The 11,894-nt window shown below is 43.8% G+C and overlaps 1 protein-coding gene across 1 annotated transcript; it reads left to right on the top strand.

Moving 5' to 3' along the window:
* Positions 1-4,533: 4,533 nt before the first annotated feature.
* Positions 4,534-6,093, top strand: LOC129509778 (elongation factor 1-alpha 1-like). Its single transcript, XM_055325618.1, is given in 3 exon segments — positions 4,534-5,532; positions 5,534-5,797; positions 5,799-6,093. Coding segments are annotated over 3 exon segments (1,404 nt in total). The 3' UTR covers positions 5,940-6,093.
* The last annotated feature ends 5,801 nt before the right edge of the window (positions 6,094-11,894 follow it).

Genomic DNA, 11,894 nt, shown 5'->3' with positions numbered 1-11,894 from the left:
ACTTGGCTCCCAGTGCTGTGTGATGGATGGAGGAGGGAGGGGAATAAAGATGTAATCTCTGGTCTATGTGTCTCTCAATTTCTCCCTGTAAATTAATCTCCTATCAGCCCCTTGACTCACATGTGTGCAATGATGCATACATACCTTACTACTCAGTATCTTTCCTATAGGTTTATACATACTCAAAAGCTTAGGGGGAATGCTTTTTGCTCTAGGAAAATTAATTTCTCCAAGTGTTCTGGGTGGTCGAATCACAAACGATGCTGGGTCCCAGCCTACAGTCCCTTAACTGGACCCAGCACCCAATAGCTTAGTATTCGTGCTTCTTCTCCAAGAGGCTAAAGGATTCAACAAGTTATCTGGGACCAGCTACATAATTTGTGGAGCCCAGTGCAAAGGGAGAAGGTGGGGCCCTGATTCAAAGAGGGTGGCTCAGTGGTTTAGCGCTGCCTTCAGCCCAGGGCGCAAGGTCCTGGAGACCCCGATCAAGTCCCACGTTAGGATCCCTGCATGGAGCCTGTTTCTCCTTCTGCCTCTGTCTCTGCCTCTCTGTGTCTCTCTTTGAATAAAATCTTTAAAAACAAAAACAAAGAGCAGTGCTTTTAAAGATATCAAAATATGAAGCTTTTTTTCCTTTATCCATGGTCTTTCTTTTGACTTGTCATGGTGGTTTTTATTTCCCATTTAATGTTTAAATAAAGAAAAATTAAAATTCTATGTGATTAACATAAACAATATCATTCATTTTTATGTTGCGCAATGCTAATTTAAATATAAACCTAAGAACATCTTTTTAAAGACTTATGTATTTGTTCTAGAGAGACTGAGAGTGTACATGAGGCATGGGCAGAGAAGGAGAGTTTTAAGCAGACTCCGCATTGATGCAGGGCCCAAGGCAGGACTCAGTCTTATGACCCTGAAATCATGACTTGAGCCAAGACCAAGAGTCAGATGCTTAACCAACTGGGCCACCCAGGTGCCCCTGACCTAGAACATTTAGTGCATATATGGAATTACCAAAACCACACAATTCCTATTTTGGGGCTTGTATGTGTCTACGTATTTTATTCTTCACAGAATGAAAGAAATGCTGCATGAAACTAATTCCACTGTTCTTTTTTCACTTCTTGAGATGTACCCATTCTTCCTGCCCTCTGTTCTGGGGCTTAATAATGAGTAAGGAAGGACTGAAGGGAAGATAAGCTTTGGGTTTCCTCAACTTTCCCTTTTTAGTATCAATGATTGGCTAATGCAGAGAAGTACCATGAGTGAAAAAGGCTGTGTGCTAAGTTTCTTTGGTGCCGTTTTTAGATCACCGTTGCCTTCTTTCTGCATTCAAAGCCAGGTCTGGTCCAAAAGGGAAGTGTGGCCTTTCTGGCTTTTTATTTTTAAATATTTTATTTATTCATTTGACAGAGAAATAGAGAGAGCCAGAGAGCACAAGCAGGGGGACTGGCAGGCAGAGGGAGAAACAGGCTCCCTACTGAACAGGGAGCCTGACTTGGGGCTCGATCCCGGGACTCTGGGATCATGACCTGAGCCAAAGGCAGACGCATAACTGACTAGCCACCCAGGCACCCCCTTTCTGGCTTTTAGCACCTCACTTACTCTGTCTTTTCCTTTATGACACCTTGAACATGAAGCCTGGGAGCTTCTGGAGACTCAAAGCACAGACAAGATAAGTAGGTTATGGGAGCCACATGGTAAGCTTCACAAACGCTTAATGTGAGGAGCATAGCAGGGAAATGCAGTCAGGCATACTGCACATCTTCCCGCTGCCCAGGACTGTGGACCCATGAGAGCAGAGCCTCAGACCAGGCAGGGGGTGCTTCTGAGAGTGGCTGCCCAGGGAGCAGGCCCACCTTCCAACCTATGGAGCTGGCCCTGAAGCTGGGCTCTCGGGAGTCAGGCCACGAGGCTGATGCGGGCAGGGGAGCACCTTGGCAGGCACGGCCTCTCTTCAGTCCTGCTTCGGGAGACTCTCTAGGTGCCTCTGTCCTCTCATTTTGCTTCCTGAATTCCCATCCTTGTGTGAAAGACAGATTGGACTGGAAAGCTTGCTTCACTTACTTCATAAGATTAGCCCAAGGTGCTGGCAGATCCTCTTGAAACAATATGCCTCATAGAAAACCTAGGAAATGAAAAAGATCCTTTCTGGCCTCCTCTTTGCAACCAGGAAGCCATTTGATGAAATCAAATGGCCAGAGAGGGAGAAGCCGGGGAGGGGGGGGAGGAGGTTGAGGCGGCCCCGTGGGGAGAGGGCATAGCAAGGCACCACCAACTCGGAAAGCTCTGTGGGACTTTCTGTCCGTGGCGATCAACTGCACACACACCTCTTGGGCGAGTCTGGCTTCAGCTCTGATTTTAAGTAACTAGGTCGCTCAAAGGTACTTATCAAAATTCCCCAGGCCTATGTATGAATTTAAAACTACTCCACACACTCAGAAACACCTAGGCATTAATGATGATTGGAAGCCGACCCTGGCATCTCTGAGGAGCAGCAGCAGACTGTTAGCTAACAATCAGTTGTCTGGTTTGTTCCTTTGGGTCGACATACTTTCTATGTTTCATTTAATTTCAAATATATATATAAAAAGACAATTGTCTCTTTTTAAGGAGCACACTTCTCTTTCCTATAACTATCTTTCTATCTACTTGCCTTCTATTTCAACTGTGATCAGCATTTGTCTTTCCATCCCACTGCACGCTATTGTAAGATGTACTAATTGAAACTCTGTTATGAGAGAAGTAACAGTAGTATTGAAGACCTACTGTGTGTTAGAGCCTTAGCCAGATGCTTCTATGCACACCATTTCATTGAATTTTTAGCTTAGCTATGATGTGAGGGCAATTGTTCCCATTTTAAAAATAAACTTTTTATTTTGTGGTAATTATAGATTCACATGCAGTCAGAAGGAATAATACAAAGAAATCCCATGTACTCATTCCTCAGTTCTCCCCGATGAAAACATCTTGTAAAACTACCTACAATATCCCAATCAGGATTGACATGAATAGAATCCACCCATCTTTTCCAATTTCCCCAGCTTTACTTGCACTATTCATGTGTGTGTGTGTGTGTGTGTGTGTGTGTGCATTTTTAGTTTTATGTAGTCTCATCATAGGCCTAGATTTATGCATTCACCTTCACAGTCAAGATGCAGATTGCAGATCCATCACCCCAAGGATCCCTTCTGCTGCCCTTTTATTTTATTTTTTTTAATTTTTTTTAATTTGTATTTATTTATGATAGTCACACACAGAGATAGAGAGAGGCAAGGCAGAGACACAGGCAGAGGGAGAAGCAGGCTCCATGCACCGGGAGCCCGACGTGGGATTCGATCCCGGGTCTCCAGGATCGCGCCCTGGACCAAAGGCAGGCGCTAAACTGCTGCGCCACCCAGGGTTCCCTCTGCTGCCCTTTTAAATCACATCTACATCCTTCCTTCCTCCATCTTAACTCCTTTGGCAACCATGAATTTGTTCTCTATTTCCGCAATTTGGTCACTTCAAGAATATTATTGTATTAGGTGGGGTTCTCCAGAGACATAGAACCAGTAGGGTATATAATATGTATGCATATACACATACCTCATCACACACACACACACACACACACACACATACACACACAAAGAGATTTATTATAAGGAATTGGTTCACATGTCAGCAAGCAGGAGACCCAGTAGAGTCTATAGTGTCACTGTAATTTGAATGTTTGTCAAGCTGAAGATCCAGAACGGGCTGATGTTTTAGTTTGCATCCAAAGGCAGGAAAGAACCCATTTCTAAGCTCAAGGCAGCAGGGCAGGAGTTCCCTCTCACTCACAGGCATGTTGGCCTTTTAGTCCCATCCAGGCCCTCAGCTGGATAAGCCACTCACACTGGGGAACATAATACTCTGCCTTACTCAGGCTACCAATTCTAATGTCAATCTCATCCAGAAACACTCTCACAGAAACATCCAGAATAATACTTGAACAAATGTCAGAGCACCCCATGGCCCAGTCAAGTTGACATACAAAGTTAATCATCAAAATTATACAAATATAGTCATATATTAGGTAAACACTGGAGACTTTTTTTTTCAATCAGCATAATTCTCTCAAGATTCATCCATCATTACTTCATGATGAACTATTCACCAATATTTCATTCCTTTTTATTGCTGACTAATATTACATGGCATGGATTCAGCTTCATTAGGAGGGAAAGACAAATTAAAGCCACAATTAAAGCCAATCAGAATGGCTAAAATAAAAACCAGTGGTCATACCAAAGGCTGAAGAGGATGCAGAGAAACTGGATCACTCCTATGTTCCTGAATATAAAATGAAATGTGAAACGGATTGCCACTCTTGAAGATGTGCTGGAAAACTAAACATGAAGTTACCATGCAATCCAGCAATTGTACTCTGGGACAATTATCCCCAAGAAGTAGAAATTTATGTTCACATGAAACATAAATGGGTTTGCAATGGGTTTGCCTCCAGAACACAGGTGTCATGAAAACCACCACTAAACCTAAACCAAAATGGGAAAGGAAAAGACTCACATCAACATCGTCGTCATTGGACACGTAGATACAGGCAAGTCTACCACTACTGGCCATCTGATCTACAAATGTGGTGGGATCGACAAAAGAATTATCGAAAAATTTGAGAAGGAGGCTGCTGAGATGGGAAAAGCCTCCTTCAAGTATGCCTGGGTCTTGGATAAACTGAAAGCTGAACGTGAACGTGGTATTACCATTGATAGCTCCCTGTGGAAATTCGAGACCAGCAAGTATTATGTGATCATCATTGATGCCGCAGGACACAGAGACTTTATCAAAAACATGATTACAGGCACATTTCAGGCTGACTGTGCTGTCCTGATAGTTGCTGCTGGTGTTGGTGAATTTGAAGCAGGTATCTCCAAGAATGGGCAGACCCGTGAGCATGCCCTTCTGGCTTACACACTGGGTGTAAAACAACTAATTGCTGGTGTTAACAAAATGGATTCCACTGAACCACCCTACAGCCAGAAGAGATATGAGGAAATCGTTAAGGAAGTCAGCACCTACATTAAGAAAATTGGCTATAACACCGACACAGTAGCATTTGTGCCAATTTCTGGTTGGAATGGTGACAACATGCTGGAGCCAAGTGCTAACATGCCTTGGTTCAAGGGATGGAAAGTCGCCCGTAAAGATGGGAATGCCAGTGGAACCACACTGCTTGAAGCTCTGGCTTGCATTCTGCCACCAACTCATCCAACTGATAAGCCCTTGTATCTGCCCCTCCAGGACCTCTACAAAATTGGTGGTATTGGTACTGTCCCAGTGGGTAGAGTGGAGACTGGTGTTCTTAAGGCTGGCATGGTGGTCACCTTTGCTGCAGTCAATATTACAACTGAAGTAAAGTTCCTTGAAACGCACCATGAAGCTTTGAGTGAGGCTCTTTCTGGAGACAATGTGGGCTTCAGTGTCAAGAATGTATCTGTCAACGATGTTCGTTGTGGCAATGTGGCTGGTGACAGCAAAAATGACCCACCCACCAATGGAAGCAGCTGGCTTCATGGCTCAGGTGATTAGCCTGAACCATCCAGGCCAAATCAGTGCTGGATATGCACCTGTGCTGGATTGTCACACAGCTCACATTGCTTGCAAGTTTGCTGAGCTGAAGGAAAAGATAGATTGTCCTTCTGGAAAAAAGCTGGAAGATGGTCCCAAGTTCTTGAAATCTGTGGATGCTGCCATTTTTGATATGGTTCCTGGCAAACCTCTGTGTGTTGAGAGCTTCTCTGACCATTTTGGGCCGTTATCCTCCTCTGGGCCGTTTTGCTGTTCATGACATGAGACAGACGGTTGCCATGGGTGTCATCAAAGCAGTGGACAAGAAGCTGCAAAGAGCTGGCAAAGTCACCAAGTCTGCCCAGAAAGCTCAGAAGGCTAAATGAATATTATCCCCAATACCTGCCACCCCAGTCTTAATCAGTGGTGGAAGAATGGTCTCAGAACTGTTTGTGTCAATTGGCCATTTAAGTTTAATAGTAAAAGACTGGTTAATGATAACAATGCATCGTAAAATCTTCAGAAGGAAAGGAGAATGTTTTGTGGACCATTTGGGGTTTTTTTTTTGTGTGTGTGCGTGTGTGGCAGTTTTAAGTTATTAGTTTTTAAAATCAGTACTTTTTAGTGGAAACAACTTGACCAAAAATCTGTCGCAGAATTTTGAGACCCATTAAAACAAAAGTTTGATGAGAAAAAAAAAAAGAAACATAAATGGACACAGATGTTCACAGAAGCTTTATTCCTGGTAGCCAAGAACTGGAAACAGCTTAGAGTCTTAACAGGTGAATGATTGCTCCCATTTTATTGATAAGCAATCTGAGGCTTAGAGAAGATAAATAGTATGTCCAACATCCCAGAGCTGGAAGGTGACAGTCAGATGAAACCTTGCTTTAAAGGCTGTGCTCATTTTTCAGGGTGAGGCATCTATGATCATGATGTTGGCCTTGATTCTTTGTGACGGTGTGCTATGTCTTCTGAATCAAAGAACTTCATATATTATAATGCATTTGCAAAATTCTCTTGCCCTCTGAGGGGGACACTTGTCAGGATGAGCACTGGGTGTTATTCTGTATGTTGGTAAATTGAACACCAATAAAAATTAATTTATTAAAAAAAATTTCACATAAAAAAAAATTCTCTTGCCCTGAGTCCTGGTACCTATTAACTAAAGTATTAGATTGATCGGAATACATTATTCTTGACAGGACAAGGTAAAGTTTTCATACTTAGCATCCTTTCAGCTTTCTTCTGGAGCATCTACTTCTTTAATATCATCCTTTTGTGTATTTAGAATTTTCCTCTCTTCCTATGTCCCTATTTTCTATTGGTCCATGAACTACTTAGGGCAAAGGGATTTTCTTTCCTCATCCCAGCATGGCTAAGGAGGGACACATAGACTGGAGTTCATAAATGTGGACTGAAAGAACAATGTTTTGCAGTGTCTATTCTGTAATGATACAGTTAACCACAGGTCCTCTGTCATTCACATATATGCCACTCTGCAGTGGGAGGCAGTATGGTCAAGTTCAGAGTGCCGGTCTGGGGATAGCTGCCTATGGATAAATCCCACAAGATCCCCGAACCTGCCGAGATGAGATACCTTTCCCCTGTGTGCTCAGTTTGCCTCAGCAAAATGATGTAATGAAAGAGCTTCCCTCGGGCAGCCTGGGTGGCTCAGCAGCTTAGCACCGCCTTCAGCCCAGGGCATGATCCTGGAGACCCAGGATCGAGTCCCACGTCAGGCTCCCTGCATGGAGCCTGCTTTTCCCTCTGCCTGTGTCTCTGTCTCTCTCTCTCTCTCCTCTCTGTTTCTCGTGACTAAATAAATAAAATCTTTAAAAAAAAAAAAAGACTCGAGTGATGGGCAGCTGTAAAAGATAAACTTGGAAAAGTAGGCTGGAGGCCTCGAATACTAGCCTAGGGAGTCTATTTAAAAAAAAAGAAAAGAAAAGAAAAAAAGAAAGAGCCCCCCTCAAGAGAAAGTTGTTAGGAAGATGTAAGCATTTAGCCCAGGGCCTGGCACAGAATATGATTAGTTATCATTATTTTTATACCAAGGAAGAGAAAGAAAAATTGGTAGTGTTGTCAAGACAGACAGGGACAAAAGGAAGATTCAGAGAAGTAGCTTAGGGGACGCAATAAAGTAGTTTAATGAGGCAAGACCCATTAGAGAGCTCAAAAACTGCAGAGACAATTCTCAGAGGCACACAGAACAGATCTCGGAATTCCCGTTGGAGAGTCAGTCGTTTGTTAGCCCTCTCCACGTCACAGCTGGCGGCTCCAGCAGGCATTTGGGAAAATTCACTGGTCAGGATGCCACAGAGAAAATTGTATGAGCTGGGAGATACCTATTATGATTTTGCTTAACTAGCCCAAGTGGGGAAAATGAGGCTAGAAGGGGCTGTTTGGTAAAGTAGTGAAGATTCAGAGCATGAATAACTTGGGAAGAGGACCGATGAAGTGTCAATGGCCAGCGTAGCAAGAGCTGCCTTGGAAAGTTCAAATCTAGCTGTGAGTTATGCTGTAATAATAGTAATGGATGTAATAATAGTTGCCATTAATTGACTTATTATATGCCAAACTCTTTTTTAAAAGATTTTATCTATTTATTTGAGTGTGTGTGTGAGAGAGAGAGAGCACAAGCAGGGAGGAGGGGCAGAGGGCGAGGGAGAAGCAGGCTCTCCATTGAGCAGAGAGCCTGACACAGGCCTCCATCCCAGGACCCTGAGATCACGACCAAAAGCAGATGCTTAACCAACTGAGCCACCCAAGGCACCCCTGTGCCAAACTCCTAAAAAGGTGTCCTAGTGATGTTTCCCATTCCACAGACAAGGCACCTAAAGCTAGATGAGGTTAGTGACTAATCGTGCAGCATCCTGTGAGTTTCAAAGCTTGTACTCTTAACTTCTGTGGTCACCGCGGAGTGTAGAGAAGAAGGGGGTCTCTGAGGAAGTCACCTTGTCTCTGCATCTCAGGAAGGATGCTGAACATTTACCTCCAAGGTTGTCACTACAACTGCTTGGCATGGAGGCAGCTGGAGTCCTTTCAGCGAGAATGTGCTAATGGCAGGAGGCCTGGGGCTGTGTTCCTAAGCCTCAGGCTGTCCCCCAAACTGGGAGGTGCTGGAGTTTGTGGAAGCTATACAAGAGGGAACAGTGCCAGTTGAATAGAAGCATCAAGAATAAGAATCAGAAAAGCTTAAATCACCCAAAGATTTGGAAGACACTTGCTGGAAAAATCACTGTGTCAATTAAGGATGCAGGACAAATGTTCTCAGATGCTCTGCATTTGGGGACAGAATGCTATTTTCTAAACAACTCCACAGAGGTCATTTTAAATACAGAAACCATGTGAGTTGGGCATGGCAGACATTGCTCTGTCTTTTTTCCTGATTCCCTTCTTTTGATACTAAAAGGGTCACCATGCATCCCAGGTGGCTAGACTCAGTTTGATTTATGCCCCTTGTCCTGACTAAATATTGACATTCCCCTCTCACTCCCCAGAGGATCCCAGTTTGAAAGATAAATTATATGCTCACCCTAGGTCATAGTGAGAAGGTAAACTCACACCTCAGGTAAGACCTAAGTTTGCTTGGACCTCAGCACAAGTCCAGGGCTGAGATCATTCCCAGGCAGGTCAATCTACTCCTTCCTCAGAAAGGATTTGTGGACGATGAGAGGGAGAAGTGCTTTGTGCTTGTGCTGCTATTTTATAAAATAGATTATTGGAGGCAGTGGTGACTGCATAGAGTAAGTCTGCCCAGAGAGTGGGTGAGAGTGGCTCAACACACAGAGGAAAACAGCTGAGAGGCTGAGAGGACAAAGACACAGCAGGAGAGAGGGAGACAGAGGACCCCAACCCAACCTGTCCGGGGACCCTAACCTATCCCTTAACCCTGGGAACACAATGGCCCAACCCACTCTATCCATGTAGCCATGAGAAACCTGGAAGCGCACAGTTAGTTACATGAGTCAGTAAGTCTCTCATTTTTTAGTTCTCATTTTTTAGTTGCTTGAAATTGGATTTCTGCTGCTTTGCAACAGAGAAAAACAACCTGAGAAATCTGAAAAGAAACCAGCATCCTTCAAGTTCCTGTCAAAGACAAGCCCTTGTGCTACTTTACAGGAGTTATGTCGTAAAAGTTATGTCCTAAAATCGTGCTAGGCAGGGATCATTAATCCCCTTGCACAGCTGAAAAATCCGTAGTTGATGACTTGTTCAAGGTCAAGCATAGCCAGGAAGGGCCTCAGGTGGATGTGCTGGTGGTGAATGCAGAGCCCAAGCCTCCTTATCACACCACATGGACAAATTTGGCTGGAGGCAGGCCACACCACTGATCCCTTGTTTTCCCTCCCGGAGCCATGTGTCCCCATCCTGCAGCTCCAAACCTACACACCTACACCATCAAGTTCTTTAGTGATCTCTTTCCCCATGAGTAAAGCATGCCTAGTGTTTAACCACAACTTGACTTTGAACATATCGATGAATACCGTTGATCCTTGGTTGTTGTGGAACACCATGAAAATTTAAAACACAAGATTGCAGTGAACATTGCATTGATGGAAAGGAAAATCCTTAGTAAACTGCAAAGTACCACGTCTGTTGCTTGGGTTTTCTATTTTCTATTAAATCGGAGTCCATCTTTCCTAAACAAATTCTTAACTCACCCTGGGGCAGGCAGGTAAATCTGTGTACCAGGCAGACCTGCCTAGGTCCAAGGGGTTTTCCAGAATGCAGAGTTTTACTGTTAAAATTGGGAGAATCCCAGGAAAACCAGATGATCAGTTACCTGCTGGGCACTGACCCATCCCAGGACTTCCCCTGCTGTGCTCATTGCCTATGCATGACTGCCTTCCAACAAGTTAGTGCTCTTTGATAATAGGAACCGCACTGTATTCAACCCTGGGCCCAACCCCTCTTGGCCTACATCTGATGTTTGTGGATCTAATCACTGACTCATGAATAAATGACTTAATGAACAATGCTGACAGTTTTGCATATAAGCTACCATACCTCCTTTTAAAGCATTGGCCCAGAGGTGCTGAGGCTTGGGGGAGGGAATCACAGCACACACTGAAATTCAGGAAACACTTGAGACACAAGGAAGGCACATGGGGAAGATGCCCCTTTCCTGGAATTTTCACCACTCTCAACATAATTTTTTTTTTAAAAAGATTTTATTTATTTACTCATGAGAGACACAGGCAGAGGGAGAAGCAGGCTCCATGCAGGGAGCCCGACGTGGGACTCGATCCCAGGACTCCAGGATCACACCCTGGGTTGAAGGCGGTGCTAAACCGCTGAGCCACCTGGGCTGCCCCCACTCTCAACTTAATTGCTGTATGACCTTGGGCAAGTCACATCATTCACTTATTTATTTATTTAATCAGTAACTATGTGTTGGATATGTGGCTAAGCACTGCTTCCTCAGTTTCCTCATTTATAAAATGGAATAATAACACCTACCACAGGGTGAGTACTGAAATTCAATGAGGTCATGTTTGAATAGGGCCCAGAGAGGCTATTAAGATGATGACAGTGATGATACCTGCTACCCACCACCTCCACTCTTGAAAAAGCTCCAATCACGCCCTCCATGCCTTTAATTGCCAAAAAAAAAAAAAAAAGAAAAAGAAAAAAAAAAGCCCTCTTTGTGTCTTTGCCAATGGCTTGGGCTTCTAGAACGTGCTGTGAGAGAAGGAGGAGACTGGCCTCAAAAACTCTGGTTTCCAAAATTGCATGGCTCACACATTGTTACCGAGAGAGGGAAAAGGGAGCCTGCAGTTCTCTCAGCCACCCTAACTGACTATGAAAGATCCAGTCCAGACTTCTGTTTGGATCACATCACATTATTTGCCCACTGAAATGGGATGGGACAGACCTGGAGAGGCAGAGGCCTCCACTCGCCAGCAAGCCATCACTTTATATGGACATCACTCAAGCACTTAGATTCTGAACCAAGACAGAATCAAGACAGAGGCAGAGCTTGTAACTGTCCCATGGAAAATAAGTACCTGAAAAAAAATATGTATATATAAAGAAAATAAGTATCTGGGGATACAATGATGACCTTAAAGCTGCCCTCTATGTGTGAACATCCAGAACCTAAATAAAATGGGTTGTGTACTAAAAAGTAAAAAAAAAGTAAGGATAAGCCATTGGGAACATGAATCAGTTAAGTGTCTGGTTCATCCAATTTTGAAGCCCACATGGTAAACACTGGAAAGATAAGAGACATTTTCTTAACTATTGGACCAATACGGTGATCTTAGAAACCCATGCACTGAATTCTCCACTCGTTCCAAATCTCCAGCAAAATTACCAAAGTGACACAGTAATAT

Source organism: Nyctereutes procyonoides, unplaced genomic scaffold (assembly GCF_905146905.1).
Source record: "Nyctereutes procyonoides isolate TBG_1078 unplaced genomic scaffold, NYPRO_anot_genome, whole genome shotgun sequence".
In the NCBI taxonomy this organism is placed as follows: Eukaryota; Metazoa; Chordata; class Mammalia; order Carnivora; family Canidae; genus Nyctereutes; species Nyctereutes procyonoides.
This window is presented reverse-complemented; position numbering and strand designations above follow the sequence as displayed.